At 42.7% G+C, this 22,791-nt stretch overlaps 1 protein-coding gene across 1 annotated transcript in view; it reads left to right on the forward strand.

Moving 5' to 3' along the window:
* UST (uronyl 2-sulfotransferase) overlaps positions 1–22,791 on the forward strand; it is a 398,475-nt gene that overhangs the window by 240,088 nt on the left and 135,596 nt on the right. Inside the window, 1 exon segment of the mRNA XM_044291484.1 lies at positions 6,755–6,910. Within this exon segment, the coding sequence (XP_044147419.1) occupies positions 6,755–6,910 (156 nt within the window).

Consider the following 22,791-nt stretch of genomic DNA (forward strand, 5'->3'; position numbering starts at 1 on the left):
AAAAAATATGTGGGGACCTTGAATCGGCTATTTAGAGTGAGTAAACTTATTTTTTTTTTTTATGTTTTTATCCCGGACAACTCCTTTAAGTTTTATACAATAACATAATTTTGAAACAAATAAAATCATGTTTTAGTGTCTCCATATTCTGAGAGCCATATTTTTTATTTTTTTTTTGGCGACTGTCTTAAGTAGGGCCTCATTTTTTGCAGGATGAGATGATGGTTTGATTGGGGTGCGTATGACATTTTGATCGCTTTATATTACACTTTTTGTGATGTAAGGTAAAAAAAAAGAAGCTTTTTTTAGCAGTTTTAATTGTTTTTTACGGTGTTGACCAGACTGGGTGGATCATGTGATATTTGTATAGAGCAGGTTGTTAGGCACACGGTGATACCCAATTTTTTTTTTCTATTTTTTACAATTTTATATGTCTCCGTACATGCTGGGCTCCAAGGACTTGGAATGGCTTGGGGCTGCCATGGCAACCATAGGGTCCCCGCCACCGCAGCGCGGGGACCCGATGGCTAAGGAGAGGGAGTGCAAACTTCCCATATGTCGCGGTCAGTGCTGACGTGGCATATGAGGGGTTAATCCACCGGCATCGGTGTTATCACCGATACTGATGGATGCAGCAGGGATCCGGCTGTCAGTAACAGCCGGATGCGTGCTGCTGATTGCAGGACCGCACATGGGGATGGTATGGACCGCCGGAAGAGAAATGCTCATCCTGGAGCACAGAGTACCGGCCATTTAGGACAAGCATTCTCGTCCTGGGTCCTTAAGGTGTTAAAATGGATCCCGAAGTGAGTAAGAACATCATGTATTATCCAAGTATTACATACTGCAAAGGCAGAAGCCTGAGAGACAAGCTAGTGCGCAGCCATTATGTACCTGTGGTACTGTCAGGAACTTGGCTGGACCGCAGACCCACGGGTATGTTTAGATGTGAAGCATGTAAGGCTGAGTTCACACGAGCGTGACAGATTTGGTCCGGATGCGTTCAGGGTGCGTTCAGTTAAACTCGCACCATTTTGCAAGCAAGTTCAGTCAGTTTTGGCTGCAATTGCGTTTAGTTGTTCAGTTTTTTCCGCGCGGATGCAATGCGTTTTGATGCGTTTTTCACGCGCGTGATAAAAAACTGAAGGTTTACAAACAACATCTCCTAGCAACCATCAGTGAAAAACGCATTGCATCCGCACTTGCTTGCAGATGCAATGCGTTATTAACGCAGCCCCATTCACTTCTATGGAGCCAGGGCTGCGTGAAAAACGCAGAATATAGAACATGCTGCGATTTTAAAGCATTGCAGAAGTGATGCATGAAAAAAAATGCTCATGTGCACAGCCCCATTGAAATGAATGGGTCAGGATTCAGTGCAGGTGCAATGCGTTCACCTACTGCATTGCACCCGCGCGGAAATCTCGCCCGTGTGAACGCAGCCTTAGGCGTGCGCCTCCATTTCCACATGTAAGACAGTTACATGCTCGGCGACTGGCAGGGTTTTCACTATAAGAGATTTCATCAATTGTAGGACTAAAGGGGTGATTTTATATTTGTCAATGCCCATGCCCAAAAGATTATATAGGGAAGACATATAGGGAACTCAGGAAAAGAATCTGAACACCTTAATGATATAGTGAAGAAGAATGTTACGCCAGTCGTCGACCATGTAAATGAATTTCATGGAGGAAGTGCTAAGGCTCTAAAATTCTCTGCTTTGGAGTGTGTACCCATGTCCCCTAGAAAGGGAGACTGGAATAAAAAAATCCTCCAAAGAGAAGCAGAATAGATTTTTAGATGCAAGTCTCAAGCACCCTCGGGCAAAGAGGACCTTTCACCAGAATTAAACTTCTAAAGTAACTATGCAGGCATGTAGAGCGGCACCCAGGGACCCCCCTGCACTTACTGTTATACCTGGGCGTCGCTCCGTTCTCCCGTAATTGCCTCCGGTATATTTACAGTTAGGCTCCACCCAGGGGAACCTGCCGGCACCTCCTTCTCCCATGCTGCAGCGCTGGCCAATCACAGCGCTCAGCTCATAGCCTGAGAGGCTTTTTTCTCTCTCAGGCTATGAGCTGAGCGCTGTGATTGGCCAGCGCTACAGCATGGGAGAATGAGCCGACGGCAGGTTCCCCTGGGTGGAGCCTAACTGTAAAGATACCGGAGGCAATTACGGGACAACGGAGCGGCGCCCAGGTATAACAGTAAGTGCAGGGGGGTCCCTGGGCACCGCTCTACATGCCTGTATAGTTAGTTTAATTCTGGTGAAAGGTCCTCTTTAACGAGAGATTATCTTTCACCTGCTTCATTGAATAGTGGGGGTCTGGTCTGTTAAACAATCCCACAGTTGGAAAAGAGAAACTGGTCGGACTGTGGGATTGGACCTTATTCTAGATGGTTGCTATGGAATTGGCTAGCAAAAAAATAGGAATAAAAATTCCCTGTCAAAAACATCACCCTGAAAAGGGAATTAAGCCCCTTAAGCCTCTGTTTAAGATATTATTGATAGTCCAAAAATTGGTCATGAGTGCGGGAAGTACTCAAATACAAGATGATGCTTGTGATCTGTTATGAATCTGGATCCGTATCTAAGGATCAGAGATTCCCTATGTCCTGATTATTGGATGAATAAATAGAATCATAGCATCAGAAGTCACTAGGGGACCACTCCCCCCATGTAGGAGGCATATTAGGAGTTAAACTGTTCACTGCATTGCTTTTAAGAAACGCTAGCGTTTCTTCCTACCTCTAACAATCGCTAGAGGCCGGCGTCCTAGTGATTCGCAGAACCGTAAGTGACATTTGCATTCCACCAGACCGGAAGTAAGGCTGCGGCGTGCGTTCCAGGGGCCAGAAGTGTCTAAAGAGCGCAGATTTTAAAAGAACAGAATTTCCCATGTATGCCACTGCCATATCGACCCTGGGAGGAGGCAGTCCTGGGAGGAGGCAGTCACGTCAGGAGCTGGGAGCTAAGCTGTAAGTGTACTTGAATGTCCCTGGATGTTGAAGCAAAGAGTATGACCTTTGACTAAGGGTCTCTCTATATATATCCTTATCTGCATCTAGTACTTGCTTTTCACTATATATGTTGGATTACTGGTAGCAACACCTACCATCAAAATAGGAGCTAGCGCGATACCCATCCCTCATCCGATAAGGTCTGTTGTACCATTTTTGATTATGACGTCTGCAATACCTATTTGAGACGACGAATGGGATAATGTATATATGGTGATTGTATCTACCGAGACACTGCAAAAAGTGTTATTGTGTATTAGGCCTGCACAATATATCACCAAAGCAATCACAATAAATCGCCATATCGCAATCGCCAATTGGCCGACCCAAAAATGATGCAATTATATTACCATATTTTTCGCTTTATAAGACAAAATTTCCCCAAAAAGCGATGGTTGACTTTTTATGTGGCTGACACGGATGTATCGCCGGCCGCTATGCTGCTACGCAGCCGGCGATACATGAGTTACAGTGCGGGGAGCGAGGAGGGGCTGGAGGCAGGTCGTTATTTTAATGAACAAATGTTCTTCTATTTATTTATCTGTTCTGTGCAGTGCTATTAAGAAAATGACAAGTTTTGTATTTTGTACTTTTGCAGTAATGCAAATATGGTATTTAAGTTAGTAAAAGATGTTTTATTTAGAAAAACACTGTGCATTTCAGTTCTGGAGTTAAGCATAACTACATTTCTGCATTATCGGTAATTTGTGTGTGATTTTGCCTTGAAAATCCAAGCAAATAGACCTCTAGCACAATTCCCTTAAAATATTGTATCGCATATAGTTATCCCAATTTTTAGGGCCCTAATCGCAATCGCACACAATTCCCATATCATGCAGCCCTATTGTGTATATTTCGGGATAAACACTTTACCAAGTGTTACTAGCTCTATATTATTGGAACCGAGACCCCCTGAGGAGCCCTTGGGTGATAGGAAGTGTTGAGTTTGCGCCACATATAGCGTTTCCCCTAATGGCCAAAAATTGTAGTTTAGTTGTAGACTTATCTGACCAGATAGCCTTCTCCCATGTGTTTTTGGTGTCTGCCACATGCTGTTTAGAAACCTCCTTCAGTGTCCCCATTGGTGTCTATCGAATCTCTGTTTAATTCTCTCCTTGCCCGGTCTGTGAGTTTTGATGGGCCTCCTTTTCTTCACAGGTTTGTAGTTAAGCCATATTCTTTCCAATTTGTCATAATGGATTTAATGGTGCTCAGTGGTATGCTCAAAGTTTTATAACCTAACTATGATATAGTCTTCTCCACAACTTTATCTCTGACCTGCATGTAGAGCTCTTTGGCCTTCATGTTGCTTACTTTGTAGTGTTGCAAGACCTTTCACATCATGTGACACCTTGATTGCACAGTGGGGCCCTTATTCAGCTAATTATGTGACTTCAGAGTTGGTTTCAAATTCTTTTTAACCACCTCCCGTCTGCCCATAGACTAAATACGTCTGGGAGGTGGTTCTATATTTCTGAATGGACGTTCCTAAACGTCCATTCAGAAACTGCAGCTGCAAGCTAATCGTGTAGCTGCTGATCAGGTTGCCCACTGGCAGAGACAGCAGAGGAACCCTTAGAGAAGGCAGGGACAGTGCCCAGGTGTCCCTGCCTTCTAGATCGCTGTAGTCATGTGACTGCCGGGACCGGAGAGTGCAGGAGCTGTGAGGTCTTTCAGAGACCTCGAAAAGCCCTGCATTGAGGCTGTACAGCCTCTCTGGGGGATGCATTTCTCCTGTAATTGGGGCTACTATGTCAGCCCCAGTTACAGGAGAAATCAATAGTTTAAAAAAGTGAAGTAAATGTCACCCAGAGGTCTTGTATGATCTTATGGGGGACGAAAAGTGTAAAATAAAAAATTGTGTTAAAAAAATAAAATAAATGTTTCACATAAAATTCCCCATGTAAGGAATAAAAAAAAAATGTTAAATAGAAAAAATAAAATAGACATATTTGGTATTGCCACGTCCGTGACGCTCAGCTCTATAAATATCATATGATCGACCCAGTCCAATAAACACTGTCAAAAAAAGAAATTTTTGTCACCTTGCATCACAAAAAGTGCAACATCAAGTGATCAAAAAGGCGCATGTCCCACAAAATGGTACCAATAAAACAGTCACCTGATCTCGCAAAAAATGATCCCCTACATAAGAAAATCTCTTAAAAAAAAAAAAAAATTATAGCTCTCAGAACATGGACACATGAAAAAGTATACATATTAGGTATAGCCACATCCGTAACAATCTGGGATTTTTTCATAAATGTGAAATATATTGACTCATATTTATGACTATCATGAAGTACAATGTGTCACGAGAAAACAATCTCTGAATGACTTGGATAAGTAAAGGCGTTCCAAAGCTATTACCGCATAAAGTGAGATATGTCAGATTTGCTAAATTAGGCCTGGTCAGGAAGGGGGCAAATGGCCCAGATGGGAAGTGGTTAAAATAAGGTATTTTTTTCATGCCACTGTAACAGTTCCGACTATTGTCAGTTCCATTACATGAAATCCAAATTAGAAATCAAAATTCCATGTTGTAATGCAGCAAACATGAAAAACAATAGAGGGTGAATATTGTTGCAAGTCAATGTACAGAAACGTATATTTTTTGCACACACTATACTTCAATGGACATTTCTCAAACGTAAAATGAAATCAAAAGTGCTTAAAATATAACTATATATGAAAAGATCCAATTCTGCAATATGGAACTGTTGTTCCCCTGCTTACCGCTGTGGTCCCGGGTGCCGTGTTCAGAGGTGATCTGTGGCCAGTGCTTCCCATTCACTGCTGCAGTACTGGGCTCTGTCTGTGTAGGTTCTGTAGTTCTGGGATCAGCTCCACAGTTTCCTCTCAGCCCTGGCCACAGCATGCTTGCTGCTTGTTTCCTTCAGCACGCGTCACTTCCTAGGCTTTATGGGTTAGGTCCTGTGACCTCGCTGACCAGATGCCTCACTGTCAAGGTCCTTGTGTCCTGCTAAGCTTCCCGACTTCCTCTTGTGTTCCTGACTTGTCTGTATTCCTGGACTCTGCTACCTGATAGATCCCTGCCTTCTTGCCTTGACTCTCCTGTTGCCGAACTGGATTGCATGACCTATACCTGTGCCGCCTGCCCTGACCTTTTGCCTGTCTGACTACGCTTCTGCCTCCTCCTTCGTTCCTGCGCCTCTGGTACCTCCTGGTCCGCCTGGACCAGCTGCCTCGTGTGCCTATCCTCCTCAAGAGGTAGCGACCTCGGGAAAGTCTATCCCCACCATCAGGGGTAATGTGAAGATTGAGGGGTTCACTTAGACAACGCCTTTAGAGGAGGTAGGAAACTTGGCACAGTGGGTTCATGCCCGCTGGTTTGTGACAAAAACAGATTATAAAAAAGTTTCACTATGTGGTTTTAATTTGTGATAAATGCCCTTTAAAAAAAAATTATTACAGTTTACAGTTTAAATCATACCTGGAATTTATGTTGCACATTTGAAAAATGTAATTAACTTTTTATTATATACTTTATTTTTACAAAATGAGGCTACATTTCTCATTCCAGTAATAATGGTTGTAGAATTTAAGAATAGTTCTTTTTTTCCTGCTTAAAGCACACATTATTTCTAATCCTGTCTTAATGGTATACATATCTGCATACAACATTATATTTACCTTTTATCTTCCTGTTATGTAACATATATAATATTGTTAGGCTTGTATACTTATAATTGCTGTATTCACATTTCTCTAGGTACTGCCTTTTCCTAGTCAAGTTGTTTATAACAGAGTTGGAAAATGTGGGAGCAGGACTGTTGTTTTACTACTTCGCATCCTATCTGAGAAACATGGGTTCAATTTGGTAACTTCTGACATTCATAATAAAACCCGACTGACCAAAAGCGAACAGGTAAGGAAAACTCTATCTACTTAGGGACAACTTTTTCTTCATACAAAGCTTTGTGGCATTGCTAAAAACTACTTGCAATGTATTATTTTTAAAGAGGAAAAGTATATTTACACACAGTAAAGTTGTTGCAGAAAATTCTATTACATCTTGACCTAGTAATGAAGTGCAAACATATTTATCTAGGTGTGTGTGTGTGTGTGTATATATATATTTATTCATGTTATTTATATTAAACCCTTAAGCTTCTTAAAGGGCATCGGTCAGCAGATTTGACCCTATGAAACCTATGATTTGTCCCTTGCTGACCTTTTGCATGTGCTGTTGGCAGCTGAAGGCATCTGTGTTGGTCCCATGTTCATATGTGCCCAGATTGCTGAGAAAAATGAAGTTTTAATATATGCAAATGAGCCTCTAAGAGCAATTCTGTTACTCCCTAGTGGCTCTGCAACTGCAGCTCCCTCGCCACTTTGATTGACAGGGCCAGGCAGGCGTGATCATGTATACACTGCATAGCCCTGTCAAGTGCAGAGGGCATAGCAGTTGCAGAGAGAGCCGAGCCTCTAGGAGTAACTGCAACACCTCCCAGATGCCCTTTAATTGTCATTTATGTCATTGGTTAGTGACCCCTTTCTCCTTGGTCTTATTCCACTGATCAATCTCATAACATTTACTAGAGGTGAGACGAATCACTCGAATCTTGTTGGATTCGTGGACTTGAATCCCAACATAATTTAGTAAAATTCGATTCCGACAAATCCTGCAACGCAATATGGCGATTTGGCTGACCAAAAAAATGTGGCGATTAGTTTAGCTAATGATATACGGCCGCCGCACAGCGCGCTGGGTAGGTGTATCAACAGAGGGAGGAGGGGCCAGCATCTAGATTAGGAATGACAGCGGGGACTGGTGCAGTCCCTGTATTCTAATGCAACGGCGCGGCTCAATGTTGTATAATCTTACCTAACTTGTAGGCATTGTTAAGTTATAATAATAATTTGGAATCCAGCTGTATTACTTACAACTAAGTTCTGGAGGAGGGAGGAGGCACCTGCACCGCCCACTTTATGAATTAAGCAGGCGGTGCGGGCGCGTGACGTAGTGAGTGACTCGTCACCCACCCATCCTCCCGGCCTGCCTCCTCCCTCCTCTCTGCTACGGAACTTGCTGTAAGTAATACAGCTGGATTACAAATGATTATTATATTTTAACAATGCTTACAGGTTAGATAAGATTATACAACAGTCAGTGGGGCCGGAGCAATAGAATACAGGGATGGCACCGGTCCCCACTGTCATTTTTAATCCAGATGCCGGCCCCCAGCCCCTGTATTGGGGGTCATTCACACTGCAGGGACACGGTTATGGGGGGAATCTGTGGATGGCACATAGCATAAGATGCTATATATGTGCCATCCAGAGATTCCCCCCATAACAGTGCCATCCAGAGATTCCCCCCATAACAGTGCCATCCAGAGATTCCCCCCATAACAGTGCCATCCAGAGATTCCCCCCATAACAGTGCCATCCAGAGATTCCCCCCATAACAGTGCCATCCAGAGATTCCCCCCATAACAGTGCCATCCAGAGATTCCCCCCATAACAGTGCCATCCAGAGATTCCCCCCATAACAGTGCCATCCAGAGATCCCCCCCATAACAGTGCCATCCAGAGATCCCCCCATAACAGTGCCATCCAGAGATCCCCCCCCATAACAGTGCCATCCAGAGATCCCCCCCATAACAGTGCCATCCAGAGATCCCCCCCCATAACAGTGCCATCCACAGATCCCCCCCCCATAACAGTGCCATCCAGAGATCTCCCCCATAACAGTGCCATCCAGAGATCCCCCCATAACAGGGCTATCCAGAGATCCCCCCCATAACAGGGCCATCTAGAGATCCCCCCATAACAGGGCCATCTAGAGATCCCCCCATAACAGGGCCATCCAGAGACCCCCCCCATAACAGGGCCATCCAGAGACCCCCCCCATAACAGTGCCATCCAGAGATCCCCCCCCCATAACAGTGCCATCCACAGATGATCTCCCCCCATAACAGTGCCATCCACAGATGATCCCCCCCCATAACAGTGCCATCCACAGATGATCTCCCCCCATAACAGTGCCATCCACAGATGATCTCCCCCCATAACAGTGCCATCCACAGATGATCCCCCCCCCATAACAGTGCCATCCACAGATGATCCCCCCCCATAACAGTGCCATCCACAGATGATCCCCCCCCATAACAGTGCCATCCACAGATAATCCCCCCCATAACAGTGCCATCCACAGATGATCTCCCCCCATAACAGTGCCATCCACAGATGATCCCCCCCCCATAACAGTGCCATCCACAGATGATCCCCCCCCATAACAGTGCCATCCACAGATGATCCCCCCCCATAACAGTGCCATCCACAGATGATCCCCCCCCATAACAGTGCCATCCACAGATGATCCCCCCCATAACAGTGCCATCCACAGATGATCCCCCCACATAACAGTGCCATCCACAGATGATCCCCCCCATAACAGTGCCATCCACAGATGATCCCCCCCCATAACAGTGCCATCCACAGATGACCCCCCCCCCATAACAGTGCCATCCACAGATGACCCCCCATCCACCATAACAGTGCCACCCACAGATGATCCCCCCCCATCCCCCATAGCAGTGTCATCCACAGATCCCCCCATATTTGAGTGGATCACTTTTTTTTCTTACACCGTTCACACAATTCTTATGTACAGAATTCAAAAGATTTGATACATTCGAGAACCTTTTCGGATTCGAAAAAAATTAAATTTGTCCCACCTATAACATTGACAATGCCTTGAAAAAGTATTCATGCGCCTTGAACTTTGCACATCTTTTCACGTTACACGTTTTCACGAAGGTCTCAATGACCGAAACATCCGGGAATAATTGTCTGATATGGCTTAAATACTTATGATGTACAAATGAATTGCTCTGGATGTACACAAATGATATTCTGCAAACTAAGAATTAAATGTGAACATTTATTTTGCACAAATCTCTTGGAGTGCCGTGGATTAACTTTTTATGAAGTACAATATGTGACAAAAAAACTATCTCTGAATGGCCTGGATAAGTCAAAGCCTTTTAAAGTTATCACCACTTAAAGTAACACTGGTCAGATTTGCAAAAACAGGTTAAGTCCATCATCTGAAAAATTGAAGGAGTATGGCACAACTGCAAACCTACCAAGACATGGCTGTCCTCCTAAACCAGGGATGTCAAACTCGTGGCCCTCCAGCTGTTGCAAAACTACAACTCCCATCATGCCTAGGCATACTACAGCTATCAGGGAATGATGGGAGTTGTAGTTTTGCAACATCTGGAGGGCCATGAGTTTGACATCCATGACCTAAACTGACAGCCTAGGCAAGGAGAGTACAAATTATAGAGTCAGCCAAGAGGCCCATGGTCACTCTGGAGGAGATCCCTAGATTATGTGGGATAATCTGTCCATAGGACAGAGATTAGCCGTGATCTGGCTTTTATGGAAGAGTCACGAGAAGAAAGCCATTTTTGAAAGCAAGCCATAAGTCCTCTTTGCAGTTTGCCACAAGCCATGTAGTTGGCACAGCAAACGTAGAAGAATGTGCTCTGGTCAGATGAGACAAAAGTTGACCAGAGCTAAAGGCAAAAAACTGTGTGTGGCTGAAAACTAGCACTGCACATCACCCTGAACAAACCATCCCCACTGTTAAACATGGTGGTGGCAGCATCATGCTGTGGGGGATGCTTTTCTTCAGCGGGGATCGGGAAGCTGGTCAGAGTTGATGGTTGGAGCTAAATCCAGTGCAATCCTGGAGGAAAACCTGGTAGAAGCTGAAAAAGACTTGAGACTGGGGCAGAGGTTGATCTTCCAGCAGAACAAGAACCCTAAACATACCGCTAGAGCTACGATGGATTGGTTAAGGCATATTCATGTATTAGGCCCAAAGTCTATACCTAAATCTCATTTAGAATCTGCAGCAAGACTTGAATTGCTGTTCAGACGCTATCCATGCAATCTGAGCTTGAACTATTTTGCAAAGAATGGGCAAAAATGTCAGCCTCTAGATGTGCAAAGCTGGTAGAGACATACCCCCAAAAGACTTGCAGCTGTAATTGCAACGAAAGGTCGTCCTACAGGGAGGCTAAATTCAAATGCACGCCACACTTTACTGATTTTTTACTTTATTAAACATTTTGAAAATCACGGATCATTTTATTTTTACTGTTCACATACTTACTCCTTTGTTTTGGTCTATCACATAAAATCCCAATAACATACATTTAGGTTTGTGGGTGTAATGTGAAAAAATGTGGGAAATTTTTAAAGGGTATGAATACTTTCTCTTGTAGACATGCGTAATACACTTAGAAATCTGTGTCTACAATTAGTGTCATGTTTTAAATCTTAATTAAAGTGTCTACTAAGCTGTATATGAGTTTTTCCAATTATAATTCTTGAGTGGTTACACTTTGTTGACTCATGAAGATTAAAAGCAAACAAAAACAGGGAGACTGAAAAAGAATTCCTGGTATTCTATTTTGCAGTATGGCTGCAGAATTTCCAGTAAAGTGGAATAAGGAAATGTGAACTAAAACTTTAGTTAGTAAGAAAACACCTTGTGTATTAACCCTTTTTCTGCCATGGGCTTTGTACATTTTGCACCTGTGGCAGCCAAGACAATTCTCACAGTTTTGACATATACAAATAAAATCAAAATTACTAAATGTCATGCCCCATACCCATATATTTTCTGAAAGAACACACTCAGGACATCGTCAGCACTATAAACACACAGACACTTTCATGCCATTTTGTGTAAAATTGTAGGGTTTATTTTATTTTTTTAAATTTGAAAACGTTGATCCCCCCTCGGCATCGTCGCAGAGTGCCTGTTGAATGATTTCAGCAGGCACTCTGTTCCGATCAGTGTCTCTGCTCTGCAAAAGATAGGTGAAGTCCTATTTTCGGTTGTATCTTGCGGATAGTGGACCTATTCAAGTCAATGGGTCCATATTCGCTCCATGGAGTGCACACGGCCAGTGCCCATATATTGTCGACCAGCCATGTCCCCAAGAGGTTAAATGTAATATACTACTGTGTGCAAAACTCTTATATATCACAAGTGTATACATCAGCAAGAGATTGCTCGCAAAAATGCTGAAACAGGAGCTATGCAGTATTTGACCACCATCCGTGTTAAAAAAAAATTGCAGTACAGGGCAAGCAGCTATGTTTCCAAAACCTACATTTTCGGAGAGCTCGCACAGCATACCGTGATATCAAAACGCTAATGCTTTGGAGTCTGAGAGAAGAAATTTAATGATTATTGAAGTTCCATAAGGGAATTATTAAAAAGTGTAAAAGAGAAAAAAAAAAAATATTTAAAAATAATAAATATCAATGTGCGAAAACGCCCCTACTATTAAATTATAAAATATTTATTCCATAAGGAGAAGGGGTCTGCATCTGTCAGTGCAGGCCACACAGACGATGCATGATCCATTAAAAATTGAGAATTATTATATAAATGTGGTATTGTTGTAATCGTACTGATCTGGAGAATGCAGGTAACAGGCTAGTTTTGCAACATAGGAAAGAAAACCCATAAAACTGTAGTGGAATGGTGGAATTGTATTATTTTATATATATATATATATATATATATATATATATATATATGTGTATGTATATATATATATATATATATATATATATATATGTGTAATTCCACTCCCCATTAAATTTTTTTTCCAGCTTGCCACTACATCTTATGCAACAGTAAATGGTGCAATTAGAAATTTCTATTTGGCCTGCAAAAGCAAGCCCTCATATGGCTATGTGACTGGAAAGAAAAAACAACTTTATTGCTCTGGGAAAGCTGGGAAAAAACATGGAAAATGGCGAGATCCTGAAGGGGTTAAAGGGGTTGTGCCACTAATAACACTCATCCCCTAACTTGGATAACACCTTTAATAAATCATGTTAACTAAGGGCTCATGCACACGAGCGTAATGGCTCAGTGCCCTTGCTATGGACAGCAAACAGAATGCCCCAATGAAGGGCTCATGCACACAAGCGTAATGGCTCAGTGCCTGTGCTATGGACCGCAAACAGAATGCCCCAATGAAGGAGAGGATAGAATTGGTGGATAAGAAACTGACAGGTATCCTGAATGCTGTACAGCAATCGAGTTTAGCATTAGGAGATCGGTCAGCAAAAATCTCTATAGTACAAGACTTGTCTTTGATTAAAGACGAGATGAATAAAGTATGTGAGAAAGTTAAGGATCTTCAGGTGGTTACAAGAGATTTAAGAGGAGGTGGAGAGGGGGTACATGCACGCAGCTTGAGGAGGACATGCTTCTCTGAGCTCCGTGCCACAAGCCGATCTAATCCCTCCACAAGTGCCACTTTACCAGCTCCACAAGCCTTCAAAACTGGTGTCTGACAACCTAAGAATGTCCCGCAACAGAGGGAAGTCGAGAACTATGAGTACACCGGCTCATTCACAGACTTTGCATGAACTCTTTAGAAGTACTGGGCGCTCAGCAATGATGGGCCCATCTCCAGCTCCACCTAGCCCGCCTCCTCCACTACCAGTGGCTGCATGCCGGAGCCACAAGACCAACAACAATGTCAGGCAGAGCTCTTTGCTAACATCGCTGCTCTGTTTCGTACAGAACTCTCACAAGCAGTGGCGGAGTTTACACGTCAGATCCAGGACTTGGGGCAACGGGTCTCTGATCTGGAGTCCCGCACTGATGATATTGCGGACATGCTGGGCTCCGACAGACATTGGCTCGCACACTGCGCAACTGGAGGCGCTCGAGTCCAAGATAGAGGACCTTGAAAACCGGTCCCGCAGAGGAAACCTCTGTGTAAGGGGTCTGCCCGAATTATATCTGGGCTTACAATCCACCATGACAGCGTTATTCACAGCCCTCCTACCATAAGAGGAGCAAAGCCGCCTGAAAATGGACAGGGTCCACAGGGCTTTGGGGAAACCCCGCTTGAATGATCTACCAAGGGACGTGGTCCTAAAATTTCATCACCCTGAGGTCAGGGACCTGATCCGTGCTGCAGCCAGAAACATCTCTGAGCTGCCGGGCCTACCTTCGTCTGTGCACTTGTATGCGAACCTTGCGCCATCTACCCTCCGTCGATGACGAGAGCAGAGACCGGTGACTCAAACGTTGCAGAAGGCACAAGTGAAATACAGATGGGGCTTTCCCTTCACACTCTTTCCAACTCAACTCTCGGAACCATACAGTTCGATCGCTATCAGAGGGTTTAGAGACTGTGCAGCGTGCAGGCATACCGCATGAACACCGGGACGGGCCGGAGGCTGCCCCCAAGCCTCAAAGACCAGCTAGGATCTGGACCACAGTGGTACCCACATCAGGCTCTGCAAGCCGCTCACCCAGAACCTGAACTGCCGAGACCGGGGTGGCATGACCTACTTGATGGATCGATGATGAAGTACCATCATCATAATGAGACGCAAGTGTTGCCCCTTTTTTTTTTTTTTTTTGCAAAGCCTTGTTTTTGCTATAAGTTTTTTATTAGTGATTTAGCTGAGGGCCCTTTCACACTTGCGTTGTCCGGATCCGGCATAGAGTTCCGTCGTCGGGGCTCTATGCCGGAAGAATCCTGATCAGGATTATCCTAATGCATTCTGAATGGAGAGAAATAAGTTCAGGATGCATCAGGATGTCTTCATTTCCGAAACAGAACGTTTTTTGGCCAGAGAAAATACTGCAGCATGCTGCGCTTTTTGCTCCGGCCAAAAATCCTGAAGTTCCAGACAGTTCATAAGGAATAAACACTCCCCACAATGATAGTCAATCAAGGCAGATCTCAATGCTTTCAAGGGGAATCCAAGCAATACAATCTTGCAACTTCAATACGATGTTACTGATGTGGTGAGGTATCCAGATCCGGAGCTCAAATACAGAGGGACAAACAATTGTGTCCAATTTGGGGAGGACTATCTATTCAAATGGATAGAAGATGGCAACAAAAGTCTCTTACCCCACTCTGTTACTGGACTCAGCGTGATGTATCAGAACAGCCGATCACCTACTGCAAACGCGGCGTCCCACGTGGTATGGAGTCTGAACGTGACGTCTCACGTGACTCCTCGGCTGTGGCGGTGATGATGTAATCCGTCTTTCTCAGAGGTATACTCTCAATTTGAGATAGATGATATAGATGGAATCAACCGCCGTTGTTTCTTCCTGATCACTTGTATTTCCTTGAGGGGAACGGCTCACTGTCCCAATTGGCCCAAACGCGTTTCAGGGTATACACCCCTTCCTCAGTGGTGAAGACAGTGAGCACTTTGCAGCATTTTATATCATTCCAGGAGACCGACTAGAGGTGGAGCTGGTCTAATTGGGGCATTGCGAACACCCGATATGGATTCCATTCAATGCAGTTTCTGGGATTCAAAACCTTGATAACAGCTAGTCTTTCATAATCATAGTATAAATGATAACAGCCTATATATAAAGTACTATGGATGTCAACATCATACACATAATAAAATCTTGCACATAATAAAAATGGTGGGACCGCAGGAACAATACCCTACACTGCACTTGGAATGTGTTCCACCATATGATAATATAAAAAATTGGAGTTCTAAATAGTGTCACCATTACATATTAACAAATATAAGCATAGAATTGCTATATGTATAACCAAAACATATAAAGGATGCCATAATCATAAAAATACTAAAAAACGCACCGAAAACGCACATGCGGTAAGGTGCGTCTTCAATGCGTTTTTGATGCGATTTCTTCAAAAACACATAAAACACCACCAATAGGGGGGTCCTGAAGCATACAGGGGAATTTTCTGTATAATGGAGGATATCTGTTGTCTAGTAGGGTTTCTAAGTTGAAAGTTGAAAAAGGGGGAGGGAAGCAGGGCAGGGAGGGAGGAACAGAGTGCTGAGGAACAGCCGAACTCTGAATCTCCATTACCACCCGGCTAACCCCCCATCTCTCAAAGAAATCCAAATAATTCCCATTCCGCATTGAGGCCCCTGGGAATCAAGGATTCAAATTCAAAAATACGGCGGGATTCCTGCCTGGACATAGCGGCCACATGGTTACCACCTCTCCACGTTTTTTTTACTTTCTCCAGAGCAAAAAAAGTCAGGGACGAAGTATCACAGTTATGTACGTCCTTGAAATGTTTCGAGAGAGAGTGTAGTACGTAGCCTTTTCTAATGTTGGCCATGTGTTCTGCCACTCTTTTTTACTGTCCTCTTGGTCCTCCCTATATATTGCTTGCTGCATCCACATTGTAACAAGTAGATGACATCAGTTGAATCGCAGGTCAAGCAATCATTAATATCAAATTTGAAAGAATTTTGAGTGGAAGAAACACTGGTAGTCTTCCTCGCAAAATTTGTCACCTTACAATTCCCACACCTCCCACATCTATGAAAGCCTCCTGTGGTTAACCAATTGTGACCTTCAATTGGGCCTTTCTTAATGTTTTTTAGAGTGGGTGCTACTTTGGCTGCCAAGGTACTGGCTCTAGTGTAGGTAATTCTTGGGTCTCGGGTAAGTGATGATCCTATGATTTTATCATTTAGAAGGAGGTGCCAGTGTTTCCTAATGATTTTTTCTACCTGTCGATACTGTGAATGGTAGGGCAGGATCATCCTCAGTACTTCATCAGTGGGCGATATACATTTCTGATCAAAAAAGTCCTGTCTATTCATATTCTTGACTTTTTCTAAGGCTTTTTTCACTGTCTGGTCCGGATATTCTCTATCCAGAAATTGTTGGCTGAGATCAATGGCTTCTTTTTCAAATTGACTTCGGTCAGTACAATTACGCTTCAGTCGCCTGAATTGGCTGACCGGTATATTCAATAGCCACTTTGGTAGGTGGCAGCTGGAAAAGCGTATAAAGCTGTTCCTAGCTACCTCCTTCACAAAAGTGCTACATTTGATAGAGCATTCTTCTATCGTTACCCTAATATCTAGGAACTCAACTTCTTTTTCACTAATCTTGGGGGTGAAAATTAGATTTCTCTCATTTACATTGATTTCAGCCAAAAATTCGTCCAAGGACTCCTGTGTGTCTTTCCAGATGAACAGGATATCATCTATATATCTCCGCCACAGCACCAGACTCCCCCCCCCAACCTGTGCCCGATGGTCTCCTCCTCCCACTGGGCCAGGAAGAGATTGGCATAGCTGGGGGCGAATCTGGTGCCCATGGCGGTACCAGTCAACTGGAGGTAGAAGTCCCGTTCAAATGCAAAGTAATTATGTGAGAGAATATATTCTACTCCTTCCAGAATGAACAATAATTGTTCCCTCTTCAAAGTATTGTCCCTCTTAAGCTGTTTCCTTAGGGCATCAATGCCCATTTTGTGTTCAATCACGGTGTAGAGGGAGCTCACATCTAATGTGCCCAACAGCCAACCCTCATTCCATTCCAGGGATTCAAGTGTTGTTTTTTTTTTTTTTTTTTTTTACCAAATATGTTTTTATTATTGATTTCAGACAATACAACATATTCGTGTTACATATGTCCTAAAGTAGATGTGGTAATCATATAATGAGATCTTGTACATTCAGACATATCCATTACATTGCTTGTTGGTTTAAAACAAATAAACAACGTATATAATTAAAGTACAAAAATAAAGTACAAAAACATACAAACTGTTACCTTGTCTGTGCCTTCATTAAGTTATGATCAATGACCACTACACACAGCCGATTACAATTTCAGAATATCACTACGGACATCAATAAGCGGCGAAATGACCCCAAAAGTGAAGATAAGTAACATATAATAAATAATAAAAGTAAATAATAATAATGATGATGACAAGGCCTTGCCCTACTAGCTTGCACACTATAGAATATACAGTTGCATTGAAATCAGTTAGATAAGCCTTTACAAGGCTGTCAATTATGTAGCATATCAGTGTATTTCAACCACGGAGCCCAAATTTTCCTATATGACTCATGTTTGTTCATTTGCCAGCTGGTCAGCTCGGATTCAAGTGTTTTAACAATATCCGTGGTATCCTTAATACATCAGTTGTATACGCGCATCGACATGATATTCACCTCCACGGCTCTTCTCCCTTATGTCTCATACTCTAGACACATCCTCTCTTCCTGGTCGGACCACGACATAGTGTTGACCGAGATAGCTAGGGCTGATCGTACCTCTTCGGCTTATGTGTGGAGACTAAATGAGTCCTTACTGACACGCCCTGGACTGGTTGATCAGCTTCAAAAGGATATCCAGGATTTTTTTTAGGGATATTGTTATAGCCAACTCTGACCCTATGATAGTGTGGCTAACCCATAAAGCTTTTATGAGGGGGGGAATTTATTAGTGTAGCCTCACGTATGAAGCGAGATCGCACTGTAGCTCAAAGAGCTTTAAAAGCTAAACGATTAGTATGGGCACATCAGAGATCCCTTCTCTATATCTACTAAAAGCCATTAAAGACACTAAATTGCAACTAAACGCCATCCTTTCTAACAATACAGAGAAGGCCCTACGTTGAACAGCATCATATTATTATAGATATGCAAACAAGCCCGATAAAATGTTAGCTTCCCAACTTAAGGCAAAACAGAAAATAAACCAGGTTTTTCAGCTACGTACGTGCTCGGGCCAACTTACCTCTAACCCAGATACTATACATCATATGTTTTACTCCTTTTATCAGAAATTATACTCCACCCCCAGCTCCCCCTACGATTCCCACTTGCAGAACTTTTTATCAACGGTCCCTATTCCGCGGATAACATCAGAGACTTTGTCAAAACTAGGCAGAACGATATCCAATGATGAAGTTGAATACACTATAAACAACCTAAAGATAGGTAAAGCCCCGGCCCTGATGGCTTCTCGGCGCTATATTATAAAAAATTTGCCCCTTTACTTTCCACACATATTGCCAATTATTGCAACCTCCTTCTACAAGGACTTACCCCCCCCCCCCCCCAGCAGAATTTCTACAGGCCAATATTAGTTATTGAATCCTTCCAACTACAGATCCATATCCCACTTTAATCTAGACAAAATATTTACATCCATCTTAGCCCGTCGGTTAAACACCATCTTACCAGATCGAATCTGGAATTGTCTATACAAGGTCCTATCTAGAATGGGTATGGACAGCCCATTTCTCACAGTAATAAGTTCTTTATATTCTTCCCCCGAAGCACACCTTAAACTCTTCCTCTTGCCCATCCCCTATACGTATACACAGAGGTACACGGCAAGGGTGCCCCTTATCCCCAGCTATATTTGCCATGGCAATAGAACCCTTGGCCATTCACATTAGAAACAACCCTTATATCAAAGGATTAACTGTAGAAGGGACGGAATATAAATTAAACTTATTTGCTGACGACCTACAAATGTCAGTTACCAATCCCATCATGTCCTTCCCAAATCTGCTGCATATACTGCAAACCTTTTCAGAGGTATCTGGCCTTAAAATAAATCACAACAAGTCGGAACTACTCCTCTGTAATGTTTCCCCCACAAACAAAAGAGCTATTGTTAAGAAATTTCCCCTTTCAGCACAAGCCACGTTATATCTCATATCTAAGGACGCTGTTACCAACCAAAATTGACCTGGTATATAGAACTGACTTTCCCCCGATGTACCATAAAATCAAACAGGACTTGAAATCTTGGCGCTCCTTACCGGTTTCATGGGTCGGCAGGATTCACATAATTTAAATGGTAGTCCTTCCGAGACTTTTATACCTGTTTAGGACCCTCCGTATCCCTGTTCCCTCAGACGATTTAACGACCCTACAGAGGGACATCATGAAGTTCATTTGGGCTAATAAGAGACCACACATACCTAAATCAACTATTTACTGAAATACTACAGAGCTGCAAGATTGGCCCAACTATTAACGCATTTAGAAAGGAAGAAACAACCACTCTGGGTCACGCTAGAGATGTCCAACATGGCACCCTATACTTGGACAGCCTTGATATGGACAGTACCCTTGTTACCACCGATCATCCGCACTACATCCCTTTTATCACATTACTCATTGATCCTCTGGAGATCAGTACGTTTGAAGTATAAACTACAATCTGCCCCATCCCCATTGACTCCGATATTTGGTAACCCACTGTTCCGCCCAGGTTTGCAATACACCGCCTTCACTTGGTGGATTAACAAGAATCTATGTTCCCTACATAAATTCCTGCAACTGGAAAAAAAACACTTATTATAAAAAAGGGTACAGATAAAAGAGAGATCGGTGCGTACCGCCCGATCTCTGTTAAACACAGACTATAAAATCTGTGCAAAAAATTGCTAATAGATTAAAGGGAGTCAGTGACAGGTTAATTCACCCAGACCGGACTGGGTTTATACCCAAGAGATTAGTACAATCTAGCATACGTATAGCTTTTTTGAACATGCAGGTTGATAAGGGGAGAGGCTCCCGCTCCATCCTGTCTTTAGACGCTGAGAAGGCGTTTGACAGGGTGGAGTGGGAATACCTCTGGAAAGCAGGGTGGATTTGATTTAAAGGGAGTCTGTCACCTCCATATGGCCATATACAGTGCTTACTTGGCTCTGTAGCACACCTATACCAGATTGTAGCGGTACCTTTGTTCTTTTCTTTAGACTTGCACCAAAAGGAAAAACGCCCCAAGTGCCCAGGGGCGGCGTTCACTGTGTAGGTGCCCAGGCTGCTCTGCCTTCTTTTCCCTTTACTCCTCCCCAGTCTCTGCCTTTGCCCGCCCTCCAAGTCTCTTACCTCATCTATAGGTCTGGACTTGGAGGGCGGGCAGAGGCTGGGGAGGAGTAAAGTGAAAAGAAAGCAGAAAAGCCTGGGCACCTACACACTGAACGCCACCCTTGGGCACTTGCAAGTGCTCATTTGCATATGAATTAATCTTAGTTTTTCCTGCTGGTGCAAGTCTAAAGAAAAGAACAAAGGTACGATTACAATCCTGTATAGGTGTGCTACAGAGCCATGTAAGCACTGTATATGGCCATATGGAGGAGACGGACTCACTTTAAATCGCGATTTAAATCACTAGTCAGTAAGGCTTGATTTAAATGATAGTTTTCTACATAAAGACTAATTCTTGCTGGTATAACTTATAATATGCAAGTAGATGAAGATTTTTTTGAATAACAACTTTTCATATTAGTTTGATTAGGTTGATTCTGTATTCATTGGTTTGTAGAAGTTAGGATTAAGGTCTTTTTCTCAACTCTGTTCATGTTATATCATGTTTGCTGTGAATAAGAGGCATGTGATCTCTGCTGAGTCAAATTCAGTTTTGGGAGCTGCAAAAGTAAACCAAGCATCTGTGATAATATCTTATAGGCAGAGAAACTGCCCAATAATCTTCAAAAACCTCTGGAAGAGCATGACATTGTGAATGGATTAATGGTATATATTTACCAAAAAAGTTACACATATAGAAACATAGAATGTGTCGGCAGATAAGAACCATCTGGCCCATCTAGTCTGCCCAATATGCTGAATACTATGAATAGCCCCTGGCCCCATCTTATATGAAGGATGGCCTTATGCCTATCCCATGCATGCTTAAACTCCTTCACTGTATTTGCAGCTACCACTTCTACAGGAAAGCTATTCCAAGCATCCACTGCTCTCTCAGTAAAGTAATACTTCCTGATATTACTTTTAAAACATTGCCCCTCTAATTTAAAACTATGTCCTCTTGTAGCAATTTTTATTCTTTTAAATATTCTCTCCTCTTTTACCTTGTTGATTCCCTTAAAAAGTTTCTATCATATCCCCTCTGTCTAGTCTTTTTTTCTAGGTCATTTAATCTTTCCTGGTAAGTTTTATCCTGCAATCCATGTACTAGTTTAGTAGCTCTTCTCTGAACTCTCTCCAAAGTATCAATATCCTTCTGGAGATATGGTCTCCAGTACTGAGCACAATACTCCAAATGAGGTCTCACTAGTGCTCTGTAGAGCGGCATGAGCACCTCCCTCTTTCTACTGGTAATGCCTCTCCCTATACACCCAAGCATTCTGCTAGCATTTCCTGCTGCTCTATGACATTGTCTGCCTATCTTTAAGTCTTCTGAAATAATGACCCCTAAATCCCTTTCCTCAGATACTGAGGTTAGTACTGTATCACTGATTTTATATTCTGCTCTTGAATTTTTACGCCCCAGGTGCATTATCTTGCACTTATCAACATTAAATCTTAGTTGCCAGATTTTTGACCATTCCTCTAGTTTTCCGAAATCCTTTTCCATTCGGTGTATCCCTCCAGGAACATCAACCCTGTTACAAATCTTTGTGTCATCAGCAAAAAGACACCTTACCTTACCATTAAGGCATTCTGCAATTTCGCTGATATAGATATTAAACAATATGGGTTCCAGAACAGATCCCTGAGGTACCCCACTGGTAACAAGACCATGGTCTGAATATACTCCATTGACTACAACCCTCTGTTGTCTGTCCCTCAGCCACTGCCTAATCCATTCAACAATATGGGAGTCCACATACAGCCTTATTCTACATAATTAAAAAACGAATCTTTATTTAATGATGGAATAACCTTTTGGATGGTAATATATTTTCCTCCAAAAAGCATTTTATGTAAAAAAAAAATCAGATAATAATCCGATTTTAAATAAAAAAAAATCCAATAAAAAAATAAAAAATCTGATTAAAATAAAAAAAAATCAGATTAAAATTTTTGGGATCATTGATTTTTATCCAGCCTGCTGGAAAGTAATGTATAGGATGAATCTGGGCCAATACTTTATTAAGTGGGTTTAGATTCAATATAACCACCCCAAAGATAGAATTAATATTAATGGCGTAT

Source organism: Bufo gargarizans, chromosome 4 (assembly GCF_014858855.1).
Source record: "Bufo gargarizans isolate SCDJY-AF-19 chromosome 4, ASM1485885v1, whole genome shotgun sequence".
In the NCBI taxonomy this organism is placed as follows: domain Eukaryota; kingdom Metazoa; phylum Chordata; class Amphibia; order Anura; family Bufonidae; genus Bufo; species Bufo gargarizans.